This window comes from Dendrobates tinctorius, unplaced genomic scaffold (assembly GCF_039654945.1).
Source record: "Dendrobates tinctorius isolate UK_male_01 unplaced genomic scaffold, ASM3965494v1 ptg000075l, whole genome shotgun sequence".
Lineage (NCBI taxonomy): Eukaryota > Metazoa > Chordata > Amphibia > Anura > Dendrobatidae > Dendrobates > Dendrobates tinctorius.
Window position 1 is genome coordinate 18,700,991 of NW_027361743.1, and position 20,336 is coordinate 18,721,326.

At 42.4% G+C, this 20,336-nt stretch overlaps 1 protein-coding gene across 1 annotated transcript in view; it reads left to right on the top strand.

Moving 5' to 3' along the window:
• MICU2 (mitochondrial calcium uptake 2) overlaps positions 1-20,336 on the top strand; it is a 355,316-nt gene that overhangs the window by 240,622 nt on the left and 94,358 nt on the right. The window contains exons 3-4 of the mRNA XM_073583037.1: positions 2,374-2,405; positions 6,396-6,471. Coding sequence (XP_073439138.1) covers positions 2,374-2,405; positions 6,396-6,471 — 108 coding nt within the window. The remainder of the gene's footprint in view (positions 1-2,373; positions 2,406-6,395; positions 6,472-20,336) is intronic.

Here is a 20,336-nt window from a genome sequence, read left to right on the forward strand (position 1 = left end):
AGAGCTTAGGAAAAGCTGGCTCTGCTTTTATTAGAAGTCTTAAAGATCAAAAAACACTTTTTTCTGCAGATCTCTGAACCTTTGATGGAATTTTGGCATCCAACCTATAGCATTTTTCTTCCTCCAGCATGCCTCCACCTATCTGAAATATTCCATGCTCTCGTTATACAGCTCTAAATGTGCAAAATAGTCACCGGCGACGAGCACCTGATGGCATTCCAGGCAGAGGGCCACATGTGCACCCCAAGCTTAGGATAATATGTTTAGATAGCGTCAGCGGAGACACTGCCCGTGGCGAAGCGACTCAAATTAGTTGATGTCCGTAACTAACAAAACATCGCAAGAACGCGGCCGATTTCGACTCTTGATTTGCCACGGGCAAGAGCGGTTTTATGTCAGATCTAATTGAGAGACAAGAAATGTTTTTTTGTTTTTTTTTCCATCTATCGTGCTACAACATAAATCCGTGGAACGAGGCTGACATCAGAGTTTGGAAATGCACTCGGACGAATTAAAGCTAGTGCTCACTTGCACCGCGCAACACCCGTCACGTTTATCCAGATAAAAGGCTTAAGAATGACAGCGGAATTCAAAGGAACACGAGAAGACTATCCGGAGATGTCTGCTGATAATGCTAATGTTTTATAAGACATTGCTCACCCGAATCACTAGACAGCCTTCATGGCAAATGCGGCGCTGTACTGCAAATCAGCACTATGTACCACATTGCATTATTTTCCTTAACTTCATATATAACCTATCCCTTCAAAGGTTCACACATCACGTAACTTATTGATTGACGTCCGGATTTGGATTTGCCCAAATGGTGGCTTGATTTGTATATGTAACTTTGATAGGGAATGGCCATCTTTATATATTGAGTCTTAGTGTGTGGAAATCGGGCACATATTTTCCTGCTACAATGCTCATACATAAAGGTGGTCTACCATCTGTAGTATTAAAAGGGTTTTTCATGACCTTTTTCAAAATGTGGCACGGTAAAGAGATAGATGTGAAGCAAAAGAAGTGCTACCTACCAGTCAGAACCTCCACTGGATTTTGTTTTTTGATATTCTGTGTCTCAGTGTTAAAATGAACCTACCCTTACAATTATAGACTGTTCATGTCTTTGTCAGTGGGCAAACTTACAAAATCAGCAGCAAGGGATCAAATACTTATTTCCCCCACTGTTTGCCTGACGGACAAGGACTTCAACACTTCCAGTCTGGTGGCGACACTTGGAGGATTTGAGTGATAAGTGACACTTCCTTTTTTTTTTTTTTTGGTCCATTAGTGGCAAAGCTTTGAGAAGAATAAATGTCCGAACCATGGTATACAACAAAAATGGCCTGGTTTAACTGAGCATTCAAGGGGGGGAAAGTTTGGCAGTCCCAACCTGTCCCCAAGAAAGTTTAGGGGGAACTACTGTTTTTTCCTTAAAGAGACCAATTGTGTATGAAGTTTTTCAAAACTCCACGGGAATGCGAAAGTGTGCAAAATGAGTTTCATTTGTTCTACGTGAGGGCTATCTTACGAGTACCACCTAGGAGGGGTAGCCACAATGTAAGATAATGTTTGATCCATTAACGAGCCTTGAAACATGACCAGAGATAAATACCAAGCCAGAAAGTCATCTGCAGACTGATTAGAAGGCCACGTTCTCACATTCAGTATTTTATACAAACGATAATACAGCAGCTTTCTGTGAGCGCGAGGATGTATGCAAACAGTGAGCATTGGAATGGAATTACCACTACATAGAATGCACTTAGAAAAATAAAGGAATGTAGCGCATAAATTGGCCAGTTCATGTGTGCTCATCAACCACGGCAAGGTGACCTTTCTTTGATGAGACCCTAAACCTAATATTTATCAAACTTTATCAAATTTTCATATAATCAGAGTCTGCATACATCTTGGGGCTTACATAGTGCTGCTATATTCTTTTGTTTGTATATTATGCAGTCACTGCAGCTTGCACCTGTTCACACTTGCTTTATTCTGTTCGGAGGTGCTGGTCCGGTTTTATTTGGTGTTCTGTCAGGATTGAAAAAAGAGTAATCTAAATATATTATGCTATTAATGTTTTATGGCATACTAAAATACATCAGCGTAAAATAATTTGACCTTACTTCTGGCAATAGTGTTGTAGATATGTTCTCTGTGTACGTTGGGACCCTTCCTGGAATGCACATTAAAAGTAGGGTAAAAACATGGTCTTGGCTTACTTTGCACTGTTAATGTATTATTCTGATCGATCTCTTACATAACTTACATACGCCATAAAATCTGACTCGTACATATACCCTCTGCACCTCAGACTTTATCGTAGCCGCACAAAGTCCTTATCAGGTTTTTTCTTTCTTTTTTTAGATAAAACCAACGCCCGGATACTAACAAAAAAGGTATGAAGATTTTCTTCCCACTGGAGGTATTCCATGAATGTGAGCCATATTCATCACCGAGATACACATGTGCATCCCCAAAGTATTTACAACTCGCTACCTGTCGCCTTACTCATCTTTTCCCAAGAAGGAAAATCATACTAAAGGTTCAATGTGTGGGATGCGCTATGCACACCTACAGTAACACGCTGCTCATCATGAGAAGAATGTCTGGTTCTCTATACGTATCATGACTATTTCATTTCCATCTGCCTTTTTATCACATTCCAGATTGTATCATCCATTTATATCTTTTTTTTGTATGGTAGTAATTGTTAGGACTTAGTGATGAGCGAAGGTGCTCGGATAAGGTGTTGTCCACCATGCGCGGGTGCTGACCGAGTGTCTTCGGCGTGCTCAAAAAATACGTTCGAGTCTCTGCGGCTGCATGTCTCACGGCTGTTGGACAGCCGCAAGACATGCAGGGATCAATGTTTGTTAGATAATCCCTGCATGCCTTGCAGCTGTCAAACAGCTGTGAGACATGCAGCCGCAGGGAAGCAAACATTTTTCAAGCACGTGAAAATCATTCGGTCAGCACCCGAGCATGCCGGATAAGACCAGAGATCAGTTGAGATATCAATATATTTATTTATATTTTTATCTTCTTGGCCTTTTTTCAGAGAATATGAATAATAACACCAAAACTTTTTCTCCGCTCATGGTTAGTGGTTGGGTGAAGCCATTTATTGTCAAACTGCTGTGTTTTCTCTTTTAAATCATAATGACAACCCAAAACATCCAAATGACCCTGATCAAAAGTTCTCATACCCCATTTCTAATACCGTATATTGCCCCCTCTAACATCAATGACAGCTTGTAGTCTTTTGTGGTAGTTGTGGATGAAGTTCTTTATTTTCTCAGATGGAAGAGCTGTCCACTCGTCTTGGCAAAAAGCCTCCAGTTCCTGTAAATTCCAGGGCTGTCTAGCAGGAACTGTGCTATTGATATCTCCCCAGAGTGGCTCAATGATATTGAGGTCAGGAGACTAAGATGGCCACTCCAGAATCTTCACTTTGTTCTGTTGTTGCCAATGACAGGTTGACTTGGCCTTGTGTTTTGGATCGCTGACATGTTGGAATGTCCAAGTATGTCCCCTACGCAGCTTCTGTACTGATGATTGCAAATTTTCCTCCAGTATTTGCTGATAACGTGTTGCATTCATCTTTCCTTCAGCTTTGACCAAATTTCCTGTGTCTTTTGTAGCTCACACATCCCCAAAACATCAGCGATCCATCTCTGTGCTTTACAGTAGGAATGGTGTTCCTTTCATCATAGGCCTTGTTGACCTCTCTCCAAATGTAACATTTATGGTTTTGGTCAAAAAGTTCAATTTTGGTCTCATCACTCCAAATTACCTTGTTCCAGAAGTTTTGAGGCTTGTCTCTGTGCTGTTTTGCGTATTGTAGGCAAGATACTTTGTGGCATTTGCGCAGTAAAGGCTTTCTTCTGATGATTTGACCATGCAGCCCATTTTTCTTCAAGTGCCTCCTTATTGTGCCTCTTGAAACAGCCACACCGCTAGTTTTCAGAGAGTCCAGTATTTCAGCTGATGTTATTTGTGGGTTTTTCTTTGCATCCCGAACAATTTTCCTGGCAGTTGTGGGCAAAATTTTTGTTGGTAGTTTTGTTTTTACAGAGCCCCTGATTTTCCATTTATTAATCACAGTTTGAACGCTGCTTAATGGCATTATCAATTCCTTGGATATCTTTTTGTATCCCTTTCCTGTTTTATACAGTTCAACTAACTTTTCTCGTGAATCCATTGACAATTCTTTTGCTTTCCCCATGACTCACAATCCAGAAACATCAGTGGCTGGATGAAAGATGCAAGAGTCTGTCTGGATCCCAGAAACTCACTCAGCTTTTATGCACAAACACTGATTACAAGCAAACAGGTCACAGGTGAGGATGGTACCTTTAGTAGCCATTCAAACCCATTTGTGTCAACTTCTGTGCATGTTATGAGGCCCAAATCACCAGGGTATGTGAACTTTTGATCAGGGTCATTTGGATGTGTTGGGTTGTCATTATGATTTAAAAAGAGAAAACACAGTAGTTTGACAATAAATGGCTTTACCTAACCACTAACCATGAGTGGAGAAAAAGTTTTGTTGTTATCATTCATATTCTCTGAAAAAAGGCCAAGAAAGCAAAAATTTTGCCGGGGTATGCACACTTTTGAGCACAACTGTACATATATTAATGCAACTTTGGTAACGCCATCTTCCTACTGACCTGGAAAATCATGTCACCAGTTCATTTTTACCACATAATAAATACCTGCAGCAGGAATGAAATAGAATCAAAGACTGGTAACTTTTGACTTCGTGACAGGATTGGACTATGGCCTTCGAGGAACGCCACTGCTAGTTTTAATGCGACCTTCATTAAGGTTCAGTCATGTCAATATAGGAGGCAGTTACCTAAAAATCATTTGGTTCTCACTGCTCGTTTGTAAGATACCTAATAATCATTCTGCCTTTGCTGTAATAGAAATTAGCTGTTCGTGCACTTTACTCCTGATCAGCCCCTGAAAGCAAAGGGTTCATACACTTACTGCAGGCAGTGTGAAAGTGGTGAGCCAACGGTAAGACGGGCCAAGTTTCAGACCACCACAGACTTCATAAAAACCTACTAAAGAAAAAGTGAGCAAAAACCTCGCTGTAACTAAGTAAATAAAAAGCAAAAAGTGCACTTAAATATCAGAGTTTTAGTAATACTTTTTTTTTTTTTAATCAAAAAATAGCATAAAAGCCGTCCCACCTCGACAAGGTGACTCTGATCAGGACAGTCCTACACTGTCAAATATTAAAACCCTTACCATGTGTCAGTGTTGACGTCAGTGTGTGAATAAGGGCAGACAAAGAGCCTGGGCTCAACCAGTGGAAAACCAGTCTGGTGAAGCCTTTTATACAGTTTCCAGCTCAGGAGAGGGAGGCCACACCCCGACTTCAACAGAATGCAATAATACAAAGAAAAAACACAAAAATTCAGCTTGATTTGAATTGTTACACATGCAGAACATAAACACATGTTCGCATTGGCCACAAAACATATAAAACCTACAAGAGAAAAAGTGAGCAAAAACCCTGCTGTAACGAAATAATAAAATGCAAACAGTGCATTTAAATAAGAGTTTTTAGTAAAACTTTTTTTTTTAATCAAAGAACAGCATAAAAGCCATCCCACCACGACAAGGTGACTCTGATCGGGATGGTCCTACACTGTCAAATATTAACAACCTTCCCATGTGTCAATGTCATCTAGATATTGTAGCTAAGCTGTAGTCACAGATCACAGCCATGCTCTAATAAAGAGCTAAAAAAGTAGGCAAGGAGCAAGACCCGAGGAAAATAGATAACAGCATCTCCTAGAAGTGCTAACTTAAGGCCCTGTTACATGCTTCAATGTCCCAGCGATCCCACCAACGATCCAACGTGGATGGGATCGCTGGGACATAGTTAACTGATCGCTGGTGAGCTGTCACATAGACAGACCCACCAGCCATCAGGACCAGCGAGCAAGCTGGTATCTAGAGTAAACAGCGGGTATCTAAGAGCCACGCGGCTCTTAGATACCCGCTGTTTACGTTGGATATCAGCTCCCAGCATCGCTGATCGTTGGTCTCTCGCTGTCACACGCAGCGATGCGTGCTGGCCCGCAGGAGACCAACGATCAAAAAAAGGCCCAGGACCATCCTGCACAATCAGCGATACCCGGCGGGGGGGGGGGCGGTCGCTGATCCCCATCACACACCGCGAGATCACTGGTGAGATCGCTGATGCGTCACAAAATCCGCGATCTCGCTGTGTGTGTGTGACGGGGCCTTTACATGTTGTTTTCATGGTCATGACTTGGGACAGTTGCTTTAAGTATGTAGCGGTCATTCTTATTATGCAACGTGTTTGTATTCAAAGATGTAAGGATGTATTTTTTTCTCTTCTATAGGAATTTGATGCCATGATTTCTCGGGCAGCAAAAGCGAAACAAGGTCCAAAATTTTTCAGAGACTTAGGTGATAATGGTGAGTTTTGCCTAAGTGAATAAAGTGAGTGATAGTGGCATCATCAGCACATTACCTACATTCATGGCTGAAAGTCTTGGCACCCTTAATAATAATCTATATTTTTATATAGCGCTAACATATTCCGCAACACTTTCCCGTTTTTGCACACGTCATCATCGCTGTCCCCGATGGGGCTCACAATCTAAAGTCCCTATCAGTGTGTCTTGACATTGTTCCAGAAAATGAAGTAACGCTCTAAGAAAATTATTACAATTACACATGTTTTGTTGTACACATGTTTATTTCCTTGATGTGTATTTTAACAAAACAGGAAAAAAATAGCAAATTGGATGTAATTTCGCACCAAACCCCTAAAATGGGCCGGACAAAATTGTTTGCACCCTCCACTTTATATTTGGTTGCACACCTTTTGGAATAAATAACTGCAATCAGTCACTTCCTATAACCATATAGAAGCTTCTTCCGCCTCTCAACTGGAATTTTGAACCACTTTTCTTTTGCAAACTGCTCCAGGTATCTTCTATGTGAAGGCACCTTCTCCCAACAGCAGTTCTAAGATCTCTCCATAGGTGTTCAATGGGATTTATTCGAAAGGGGTGTGCAACCAAATATTAAGTGGAGGGTGCCAACAATTTTGTCCGGCCCATTTTTGGGGGTCCAATTTGCCTTTTTTTCCTCTGTTTTTTTTTTTGTGTTGTTCCAATACATACAAAGGAAATAAACATGTGTATAACAATAATTTTCTGGGAGAAATACGGTACTTTATTTTCTGGAACAATTCCAAGGGTGTCAACACTTTCGACCATGACTGTAGTTATATGTTATAACATCTTTATAGCAATTGCATATCTGTTCCACAGAGTGAAAATTTATATGTCCTCAGATTTTACAAATCAAACTGCATACATTTTTACATAGATCCTCTAGACCTGATGACACTGGTGTACTTAGTTTGAAAATCCATGTCAAAATGGTGATATAAACCTGATTTCTGACATTTGAATTTTATTATTGGACATTGAAACGTTAAACAGGAGTATACTGCCATTCTGACTCAGATTTTCAAAGTAAGTACATCTGCATCCTTAGGTCTGAGATCTGTTTAGTAATCAGTGCCGTTTATATTGTGAAAGCTGGTGGCAGATGCACTTTAGATATTGTTCTGGTGCTGTGATACTAATGTAAGTAGCACAACGTCCGATCAGGAGAAATGGAGAAATGTGGGGTAATTCTCAGCTTCTCTTCAGTGTAAGAAAATTAAAAAAAATGTCCACAATGAACAATGCTTACTGCCTATAAGATGTTATCAGCTCCAGCAGCTGTCGGATGTAGGTATTGTACATAGCAGAACACCACAGCGCCACACACCATTTTGTGGCCTTTCCTGGGTACTACAGATCAGCTTTTATTTAATTCCATATTCATTCCACTCCATATGTTGTTTATGTCCAGCCCTGCCTAAGCTGGTAACGGCTGATCAGTGGAGAGGCCACGTGTTGGAGCTCCACATATCTGATATTTTTGACCTATTTTAACCCCTTTCCTACATTAGACGTACTATTCCGTCCATGTGACCTGGGACCTAAGTCCCAAGGACGGAATAGTACGTCTAGCGCAATCAGCTGCGCTCACAGCTGACACCCGGCACTATGTGTCGGTCACGGACCACCCCCGACACGTTAACTCCTGGCACACTACGATCAAACAGGATAGCAGTGTACCGGGGTTTAGGGAAGCATCGGCAGGGAGGGGGCTCCCTCCGTGCTTCCCTGAGACCCCCACAGCAGCGCGATGTGCAGCGCTGCTGCGGGGGTCTCCTTCCCTGCAGGTCCCCGAATCCAAAATGGCGGCGGGGACCTTCGGGGGCCTGCAGGGAGGCGGCTTCCTCATGCCTGCAAAGCGCCTGCATGAGGAAGCCTGCAGCACTGCCTGTGACAGACCGCTGATCTGTCACAGCGATCTGTGGTGTGACAGATCAGCAATCTGTCACATGACAGTTATGTCCCCCCTGGGACAATGTAATAAAGTAAAAAAAAAAAGTGTAAAAATAATTTATAAAAAATCGCTAAATAAATTAAAAAAAAAATATTCCCTAATAAATTCATTTTTTGAAAAAAAATTAAAAGTACACATACTTGGTACACAGCAGGTATCTAAGAGCCGCGCGGCTTTTAGTTACCTGCTGTCTACCTTGGAAACCAGCGTGCATGTGGTTATTAGTGCAACTCTGTGGATAGAATCCCAGCAGAACGTGGACCTTTGTAGTGTTAAAGAAGATCTGTGACCAGATGTCTTAATTCAGAATGCATATCATATTAAATAGATCTGTGACTTAACAAGACTGGTGTACTGGTGTACTTACTTTGAAAATGTCTTTTTTCCAATTGCTGTGTAATCCTTTTTTAGAGTACTGCCCCTTGATATTCAAAGAAACCTTTTACCAGTCCAGTTTATTTTTTATTTATTTTACTCTCTTGTATAGCGCCATTAATGCCACATCGCTTTACAGACATCATCACTGTTCCCATTGGGGCTCACAGTCTACATATTCCCTATCAGTATGTCTTTGGAATGTGGGAGGAAACCAAAGTCCCCGGTGGAAATCCACGCAAACACGGGGAGAACATACAAGCTCCTTGCAGATGTTGTCCTTGGTGGGATTTGAACCCAATACCCCAGCGCTCCAAAGCAACAGCGCTAACCACTGAGCCAACATGCTGCCCTTTGTAGCTGAACTACTCATTTTACTATATAGATTATTTGACCAATGTGAAATGGAATGTCAAAGTAAGTACACCAGTCTCCTAAGTTTTTAGATCTTTTTAATGCAGTTTGTACTGTTATCTCTGGTGTTATATCCCCTTTTAACACAAAGCTGACTGCTTATTGCAAGTGCTTATTCTGCAGTGGCTGCAGGGCTGTGTTGCAGAGTTGAGCTTTGATTGAAAATCCCTTTGATTGCTCTGCATGCCTGTTCTCCTATTCCTCATGTCTTTTCATCAGGAAACCTTTGCAGACACACAAAGACTGAGTATTATGTTTTTTGCATTGCTGATATCATCAGATATATGAATGCTAACTGCTATTTGGTCAGTAACTAGGGATGGGCGAATCCTGAAATACTCGGAATCGCTAGACTCTAACGAGTCCGACTCGGAAACTCGCTATTCGTTGCAAGTCTAGCGAGTCCAATGTTAATGAATGGGGATGCGAGTATTGCAGCGATTCCTGTGCTGCCATTTTTTTTACTCTTTAGGAATGCATTGTTCCGCTTACTTCCCGCATGTGGCTGTGCACACCATGCGGAAAGTAAGGAGAACAATTGCGGATGGTGCCCACGGTCCGGAGGAGAGGAGGAGACTGTCCTCCGGGCTTTGGGTACCATATCCCTGTAAAAAATAGAATTTAAAAATAAAAAATATTGTTATTCTCACCCTCCGGCGTCCCGCGCAGCCTTCCCGCTTCTCTTCACGCTCTCGTTCCCAGTAGTCCTTTGCAAAAATGCCCGCGATGGCGTCCGTTCTCGCGGGATCGCGAAGTCTCGCGGTCATTCGCGCGACGTCTTCGCGAATTACCGCGAGACATCGCGATCCCACGAGAACGGACGTTATCGCGGGCATTTTCGCAAAGGATTACTGGGAACGGATGCGTGGAGAGGCGGGAAGGCTGTGCGGGACGTCGGAAGGTAAGAATAACACCATTTTTTATTTTTTTTTTACATTTTATCTTTAACTACTGATGCTGCATAGACAGCCTCAGTAGTAAAAAGTTGGTCACACTTGTCAAACACTATGTTTGACGAGTGTGACCAACCTGTCAATCAGTTCTCCAAGCGGTGCTACAGATCGCTTGGAAAACGCTAGTATTTTGCAAGCTAATTACGCTTGCAAAATGCTAGTTTTTCCGCGGGAAAATCGCGGGAATTTAAAATGCGATTTTCCCGCGGAATGGAATTCCGGAATTCTCACAGTAATTTCCGCGAGAGTTCCGGTACGTGTGCACTTAGCCGTAAACTCTGAAAAAACTAGGATTGCCATTGATTTGCATTGGACTCGTTACTGTGCGAGTAATCGCTTAGAAACTCGCAGGGTACCGACTCCTGCGAGTCCCCTACTACTCGCAGAGTAACGAGTCCTAACGAGTAGATTCGCCCATCCCTATCAGTAACGCTAGTCTGACTCTCTCATTGAGGCAGAATACCGGATTAGCTGCTACCTTTTGGTATGTTGACATTGGACTGTGAGAAGTCAAAGTGCAAATTTTGTCAACACTTAGTTATGGGAAGTAATAATACTTAAAAATATTAGTTAAAGGAATGTAGCCTAACATATGATCTTAAAGGGAATCTGTCAGTAGGATCAGCCCTTCTAAGCCGTCTATATGGACATGTAGGTCACAGGGAGCATAATAAAATGATAGCCTGATATCTACGATCCGATGTCTTATTCCAGAGAAATTCATATTTTTCTTAATATGTAAATGAGCTGTTAAGATCTATAGGCATATAAGAAAAACAGGGATTTCTGTTGTATAAGACATCAGATCACAGATACCAAGGTATCATTTTATTCAGCTTCCTATGACCTACATGCTCATATAGATGGCTTAGGAGGGTTGGTCCTAGTGACAAATTCCCTTTAAGACACTAACATTGAATTTTAAAAAAAATTGGACATTTTCTCGAATTTTGAATTTGAGTTAGCATTTTTCTTTTAAAAGGTCAATAAAAATTAAAGTTAGAAAAAAAAAAATAATGTTAAGAAAATATTCCAGGAATGCCAACTTTACCCCCTTCTTGAACAAGAAATGAAAATTTTTACATCTTCTCCCATCTCATCCGAACCCCCCTTTCCCGTTTAACAAGAGCCATAGCTTTTATTCTTCCATCCTCGTAGCCATATGAGGGCTTATGTTTTGCCGGATGAGTAATAGTTTTGAATGACACCATTCACATTACCACACAGTGACTGGAAAATGGGGGGAAAAATTCAGAGAGCAGTAAAATGTTTTGGGTTGTTTTTTTTTGCGTTACAAGCTGTAATTTTTTATTGTATAATATTGCGGTGGGTATGACGTTTTGATCAATTTTTGTTCCATTAGTGGGGTGACGTAAAATATCCAAAAAATGCCATTTTATGTTTTTCAATTTTTCTTTTTTTAGCTCTTACTACCCAAGTTCATTAATGTATACATGAATAGACTTATATTGCCATGGCCATAAATTCCAATTATTCTTACTTTTCAGTTCCATTATTTTTAAATTGGGGAGGAGGAGTGCGATTCAAACTTCTACATTTTTTAAATGCAATATATATATATTATTTTTTAATTTTTTCCCTTGTTTTTTTTTTGTTTATTTTTTAAGTCTCCCCGTGACCATTTGATTGCTTGTTCTATATGCTGTATTCTTCAGTACCTCAGTATAGTAGTATTTAGTAAAATGTGGCTATCAGGCGTGCAGATGCATAGGAATAATTTAAATATCGCTGTCAGGGATTAACAACAAAGTCTATAAATGATTAAATATTAGTGGTCGACTGCTCCAGAAGCTGCTGTTAGAGGCCGCTGCCAACTGTGCAGTGCAGCCGGCACTCACTGTGCATGTAGGGGCCTGCTTCATACACCAGCACCCTACATAGGATGTACTTGTGCATCCTGTGTCAGGAAGGGGCAAATTTCCTCCTTTTTGTTCCCTATTTTTGTCTTCTGTTATAATTAAAATTGAGAAATATTTAAAGAATTCCTTTGTTTCAGGAGTTGAGTCATGTCTTCTCCTCCTTGCCCTGTAAATTTGCTTTAAGTAGCTGCCTGCAGCAGGAGCCTCTCCCCTTCTGCCCTGTCTGCAGTAAGTAAAAAAATCACTGAGCTATAGAGATGGGCATCTGAAAAGGTTACTGATCAGTAGGAGATTAGCCTGTTTTTCTCTGCAGATTTACTATGTGATTGTTTCAGGAGCATCCAGAAAATACAGCTGACTGATATATCGTAATCACTTTATCTTTTTTAACAGATGTGCTGGGGACATGATTTTGTGGCACTTAGGCTACTTTCACACTTGCGTTTTTTTGCGCTGCGCACCGTGCACAGTGCACATAAAAAACGCATCATGCTTTTTTTTGCGCTGCCGTGCGCATTACCATGCGCACGTCAGCGCACCCATAGACTATAATGGGTGGTTGGGTGAAAAAAAATGCTTGGCGTGCGCATGCGTTTTTTGGGGGCAAGTCTGACGCTCAAAAAATGCAACAGAGTGCATTTTGTGCGCCCAAGCGCACACTACAAAAAAACGCATGCGCGTACAAACGCATGTGTATGCGCACCCATGTAAAGAATAGAAAAAACGCATGCTTTTTTTGCGCAAAAAAACGCAAGTGTGAAACCAGCCTTACTAATATAGAAGAGTTACAGGGTCTCCTCCTTCTGCTGCGGATGGAGGAACTTGTGACCACACCTGTCCTTCAGCTTTCCCGTGGGCAGTGCCTTTCAATTGGAGGAGACTTATAAGCGCCCTGGTCACATGCCCCTCCATCTGCGGCCATAGTTCTGTACAGGATACACATCTGTGAAAATTAACCCCTTAACCACCAGAGGTGTTTTTGGTTTTGCATTTTTACTTTTTTGCTCCCCTTCTTCCCAGAGCCATAACTTTTACATTTTTCCGACAATATGGCCATGTGAGGGCTTGGTTTTTGCAGGACGAGTTGTACTTTTGAACGACACCATTGGTTCTACCATGTCGTGTACTCAAAAATGGGAAAAAAATTCTAAGTGCTGTGAAATTGCAAAAAAAAGTGCAATCCCACATTTGTTTTTTGTTTTGCTTTTTTTTTTTTTTTTTTTAGTAGGATCACTACATGCCAAAACTGACCTGCCATTATGATTCTCTAGGTCATTACGAGTTCATAGACACCAAACATATCTAGGTTGTTCTTTTTTGTAAGTGGTGAAAAAAAAATCCAAACTTTGTTAAAAAAAAAAAAAAAAAAATTGTGCCATTTTCCGAGACCTGTAGCGTCTCCATTTTTGTGATCTCTGGTTGGGTGAGGGCTTATCTTTTGCGTGCTGAGCTGACGTTTTTAATTACACCATTTTCGTTCATATACAATGTTTTGATCTCTCGTTACTGCATTTTAATGCAATGTCGCGGCAGCCAAAAGAAACTAATTCTGGCCTTTTGACTTTTTTTTTCTTACGCCGTTTAGCGATCGGGTTAATCCTTTTTTTATTGATAGATCGGGAGATTCTGAACACAGCCATACCAAATATGTGTATGTTTGTGTGATTTTTTTTTTTTATAGCTTTATTTTGAATCGGGTGAGAGAGGGGTGATTTCAACTTTTATATTTTTAAAAACATTTTTCTTTCACTTTTGGCATGCTTCAATAGTCTCGATGGTAGACTAGAAGCTGCCATAACGCGATTGGCTCTGCTACATACAGGTGATGATCAGATCACACCACTATGTAGCAGAATTACTCAATTGCTATGAGCGCCGGCCACCGGGTGGCGCTCATAGCAGTCCTGCAGTGATAACCATAGAGGTCTCCAGGAGACTTCTGGTTGTCATGCCAACCCACCCGTGACCCGCAATCACGTGACGGGGGTTACCGATGGGCAGATTTCCGGCGCGATTGCCAGAAGTGCATATTAAATGACGCTGTCAGAGTTTGACAACAGCATTTAACGGGTTAATAGCCATGGGTGAATCGTGATTCCACCCGTAGCTGTTCAAAACAGCTGACGTGCCGTGAAAGATGTGGATTCACCACCAGAGTCCGCATCAAAGGGAGGGACTCCAACATCGGGTGTAAATCTACACCCGATGTCGTAAAGGGGTTAAAGATAAAGTCGTCAACAACCACCAGTGCCATTTTTTATAGTGCCGTAGTGTAAGCCTTGCGTGGATGATATCTAATGACAGCTGACCTCCAGTTCTAGCATTAAGCCCCCATTACACACTGCGATATCGCTAGCAATATCGCTGTAAAGTCACCAATTTTGTGACGTTGCAGCGATATTGATAGCGATATCACTGCATGTGATACTTACCTCCGACCGGCTCCCCCGCTGGTTATCGCTGATCGCGCGAGAAGCTGCTGGACCATTTCTCGTCGGTCACTTCCTGCGGCGCTTCCTGCTGTGAGGAGGAGCGACGCGTGGAGCCGGGCGGGAGGACGCAGGATCGCCGCGTCTGACAGGTAAGTAGCGATCCCCGTCCCTAGCGATGTCGCTGGTGAGATCTGCCTGTGTGGCAGCTCACTAGCGACCACCTAGCGATTCACCAGCGATCCTGACCGCATCATATTGCTGGTCGGGATCGCTGTTGAGTCGCTAGGTGTAACGGTACCCTTACTTAACAAAGAAATCTCCAATATTGGTCACTTATCTAGCGCCATTAATTCCACAGAACTTTAGATATTATCGCTGTCCCCATTGGGGCTCACAATCTAGATTCCCTATCATTATGTCTTTGGGGTGTAGGAAGAAACCAGAGAACCCGGAGGAAACCCACGCAAACACTAGGAGAACTTACAAACTCCTTGCAGATGTTGAAACCCAGGACCCCAGCGCTGCAAGGCTGCAGTGCTATAACGAATGGGCCACTGTACAGTGCTAACCACTGAGCCACCATGCCTTTTGAACTCCATAGTGTCAAGAGAACATACTGCCACTTGATTAGCCTTCCTCCTTCCGTAGTGTTACTGTACTACCCAACTGTGCTATCGGGCCTGGGGAAGCCCGCTACAGTCAGACCTAGAAAGGACTCCATACTGTGGGAGTCACTGTTGTCAGTCAAAGCGGTACAGATCATGGCATGTAAACTACACATGTGAACGAGTAATCCAATGTATGGGACTAAAAATGGTATGCAAATTATTATTTTTTAAATTAAATATACTTAATTTCATATAACATTAAGTAGCCACATGGAAACTACAAATAAGAAAAAAAGAGCTAGTCGCTAAGGATAAGCGAGTCAGTGATCATCACTAGTGATGAGTGAACGTGCTGGGATAAGGTGTTATCTATCCACCATGCTCGGGTGCTAACCCAGTGTCTTCCGCATGCTCAAAAGTTCATTTAAAAAAAGACATAATTGCTTGATATGGAATTATGTTTGCTTAAGATCAAAATGACATAGTTGATGCTTAGAACAGCAGGCTCCGTACAGTAGGAGGAGGAGGGCGCCGGCGTCCGTTTACACTATTACTCCGACATAATTGCTCTGACAACAAAGATTTCTTTTTTTTTTTTCCCCCAAAAGAAAAGAATTTTTTTTTTTTCTTGCTAGGAAATAAATTGCCTTGCAGATATATTTTATAATTACAGGATTAGTCTTGTGTAAGCTGACACCGCATTTATCTATAGACCGCTGACTAATTTGTGACCTTTCCAAGTGTGAAATTTAAATATGTGCAGATGGGTAGAAGAAAGGGGATCACACGATAACCCCTTATAATAATGAACGCCTATTCTGTTACATGGGCTGACAAATATTAACCGTTTTCAGTTTGCTAGACTCTATAGTGTTTCTTCTGACGGCACGGGCATCTTTCATAGCACAGAAGTGACGATTAGTGATGAGTGAAGATGCTGGGATACGGTGTTATCCGCCATGCTCGGGTGCTGACCGAGTCTCCTCGGCGTGCTCAAATATTATGTTCTAGTCCCTACGGCTGCATGTCTAAAAGGAAATTCCTACATGTGTTGTTGCTGTCGAACAGCCACGAGGACTCGAACATATCTTTCTTTGAGCCGTGCGTTTACTAGGGATCAGAGCATGTCCCTGCACCGTCAGACACAGCCGTTGCACAGTACACAGCAGGGGCACCTTTACTGTGACTTGAGAAAGTATTCACCCCCTTGGCCTTTTTGCCTATTTTGTTACATTACAACCTGGGTTTAAATATTTTTGTGATCCCATTTGTGTGTGATGCATCGACACTGAATAGTCTAAGTTGGTGAAGTGAGAAAATAATAGGCATAATTTTAATTTATGGAAACAAATAAGTAAAAGTTGGCATTAGTTTATGTATTCACCTCTTTTGCGATGAAGCCCCTACAAATTTCTGGTGAAAGCAATTACCTTTATAAGTCACCTGCTTAGTGAGAGAAAGTCCCCCTGTGTGCAATCTAAGTGTCTCCCTTCAGTCAGTTTATACACTTTACCTTTTATGAAAGGCCACAGAGGCTGCAACACCATTAACAAGAGGTACCACTAACCAAACACCATGAAGACCAAGGAGATCTCCAAACAAGACAGGGACAAAGTTGTTGAGAAGAACAAAGTCAGGGACGGGTTATAAATAATATCCCAATCTCTGATGTTCCCCCAAGTGACATCAAATCCATGATCATCAAATGGAAAGAATATGGTACCACAACAAACCTGCCAAGAGAGGGACGCCCACCAAAACCTTCAGCCCGGGCATTAATCAGAGAGGCAGCTTAGAGACCAAAGGTAACCCTGAAGAAGCTGCAGAGTTCCCAAACAGAGACTGGAGAATCTGTTTATATGACCACAATAAGATGTACTCTCCATAGAAGTGGCCTCTATGCAAGAATGGGCAGAAAAAAATATATTATTATAAAAAAAATCCTTTACTTACATACAAAATTGTAAGGCTCGTTTTCAGTTTGCCAAAAGACATGTGGGAGACTCTTCAAATGTATAGAGGAAGGTGCTGTGGTCAAATGAGACCAAAATTGAACTCTTTGGCCACCAAGGTAAACATCATGTCTGGTGCCAAACCAACACAGCTCATCACCGCAACACCATCCCAACAGTGAAACATGGTGGTCACATAATCATGCTGTGGGGATGTTTTTCGGCAGCAGGAATAGACAAAAATCTCAGTGTCCAGATGTGTAAAGCTCATACAGACTTATCCAAAGCGACTTGCAGCTGTAATTGCTGCAAAAAGAGGCTCTACATAGTACTGACTTTTGAGGGTGAATAGTTATGCACACTGAAGTTTTCAGTTATTTTTTCCTATTTTGTTGTTTGCTTCACAATAAAAAGAAAACAAACCAAATGTTCACAGTTGTAGGCATATTCTAAAAATGAACTGAGGCAAACACTCAAAAATAATGAAATTCCAGGTTTGTGAGGTAGCAAAACGTGTAATATTCCAAAGGGGTGAATACATTTGTAATCAACTGTATATGATTATCTCAGCACAGGCAGATTTAAAAAAAAAATGCATCCAAGTGCTGAAATTATTATTCCAACATCTGTTGATTGAAATCAACTTTAAAATTAACTTTGTTCTTGGAAAAAACCCTTTAAACCTAGATGTATACTTCTTATTCTGTGAAGAAAACTTCTGTAAATAAGACTTCTCATTTTCATCACAGACAGGATTATATTAACAGAAAACACCTCTATATACACCAGATAACACAGGAGCCACCATTCACAATAGGTGATGTCAGAGATCACCTCCTCCTCCCCCTAAATAATGAATTACACCTCTATATACAATATATAGCACAGGATGCAATGATAACAATAGGTAATGTCACATGTCCACTCCGCCTCCTGTACAATGAAAGGTAACACCTGTATATAAAGGAGATGACCTAGTATTAACTATTCACAATAGGTGATGTCACAGCTCCCCTCCTCCTGTATGACTGATAACACAAGATCCACCATTTACAATAGGTTATCAGTCATTATACGTGAGGAGGACGGGAACTGTGTCATCACCTATTGTGAATGTTGGATCCTCTGTTATCTAGTGTATATAGAGGTACTATCAGTCATTGTACAGGAGGAGGAAGTGAGCTGTGACAGAACCTATTATGAATGGTGGATCCTATATTATATCACAGCTCACCTCCTCCTCCTGTAGAATAACTGATAAGACTTCTATTTACAGTAGGTAGCATATGATTGACCACTCACAATAGATGATCACAGCTCACCTCCTCCTCCTGTACAATGACTGGTAATACTTCTATATACAGTAGGTAGCACATGATTGACCATTCACAATAGATGAGCACAGCTCACCTCCTCCTGTATAATGACAGATACCACTTCTATATACAGTATATGGAGGACAGGACCCGTTCCTCCCACGTCACCAATGTGACGTAACTACACAGGCACAGCTCTCCGGCGCCCCCTTTGTGTCTCAGGTCAGTAAGGGAACTGCACCGAGAGCAAATGGCCGCCGGGGAGGATGTCCTATTACCCGCTGGGTATTCTAAGATTCATAATCAGAGTAAAAGTGTCAGCCCAAGATTAATTTTATGGTTTAATTGCCTTAAGGGCGCACTAGATAATTACAGAAATGTACAGTAAGCTATACAATGGAATTACAGTCGATTTGCAGTCAGAGTGAAATATAACAATAAGGGTACAAGATTTAGAGATATTAGGCTGGAGGTCAATTTACCAGATTGTAGGTTGCATGTGGGTGCCGGGAGCTCTGCAGTCCACAGGTACAAGAATCTTAGTTGCCGGACATACCCCAAAGCGCGGGCCGCTGCTCCCCTTGGCAGATCTGTCCCCAGTTCCTTCTTAGATCATCATCGTCTGGTGTTTCTGTGAGTGTCTCTCTGCCATGTGCTGCTAGTTCTTAAGCATGCTGGGTTTCTCCCCCTGTGTCAGAGGGTGGGATAATAATCTCCACCCTTTAGCTCCCTGCAGAACTTATTCCCAATATCTAAGAAAGGGGGTAACTTTCTACAGCATGATCGGATCAGGACACGAGAGGTACCAGTGAATGCGGTTTGTTTTGCCTGTCGTGTGGAGAGCAAACATGGCCCCATTGGGTCGCTGTGGAGGGCCAATCTCTATATCTCAGGTCCCAGAGTCTTCACCGACTCAGAAGTCGCACTGCCAGATGCGCGATTTCCTCAGGGTCACGCGGATATTCTTTGAGCCTATAACTTGAAAGGTGTGCTCATAATCCATGATCCTAGGATGGAGTCGAAGAGGCTGGGAGAGACAATGGATGTGCATTTCTGTGTCCAGCTGACTGGTATATTCTAATTGAAGCCCCCAGGCACCTTCCTGCCCCATGCTGGCGTGGCTCCTACTCAAGCTTTGAAGTTCTGCTTTGGCTTTATCTCATTATCATAGTAAAAGACCTTGCTATTCAACATTGGAGCACTAAATCCTGTTTTCTTCAATATGCTTACAGGCCCTGCGGGGCGGTAGGAGCAGTTAACTCCTTCATCACACCTCCCTGCTTTAGAGGGCGCTAGGGGGTATCACATTCCTGTGTTCCCCCATGTGCCCTTCTGCACCCTCTACTTGCCGGGACAACCCATCAGCGTTACCATGGTCCCTGCCTCTTTTGTGGCGAATGATGAAGTGATACTGCTGGAGAGCGAGGCACCAGTGTAGCAACCTCCCATTCGTTCCAGAGACCATGTGTAACCAGCTGAGGGGGTTGTGGTCTGTTTCCACGGTGAATTGGCGTCTGTACAAGTATGGCTGCAGGGCCCACACAATTGCCAGACATTCCTTCTCCATCGTGGAATAGGCCACTTCCCTCGGCAGTAGCTTCCGGCTCAGGTACAGAACGGGGTGTTCATGGCCCGTAGTGTCGACCTGGCTGAGCACAGCACCGAGGCCGAAGTCGCTGGTACTACGAACGGCCGCGTGAAGTCGGCTGCCTGTAGTACTGGAGAGCTAGAAAGGGCGGTCTTGAGCGCCTGGAAAGCTGTCTCGCAGGCGACTGTCCAGACAACTGCGACGGGCAGCTTCTTCTTGGTGAGGTTCGTCAGGGGCTTGGCCAGGGCACTATAGTGTGGAACAAACCTCCTATAGTACCCGGCAGTCCCCAAGAAGGACATCACCTGCTTCTTGGTCCTGGGGGGTGGGCCAGGATGCAATGGCATCC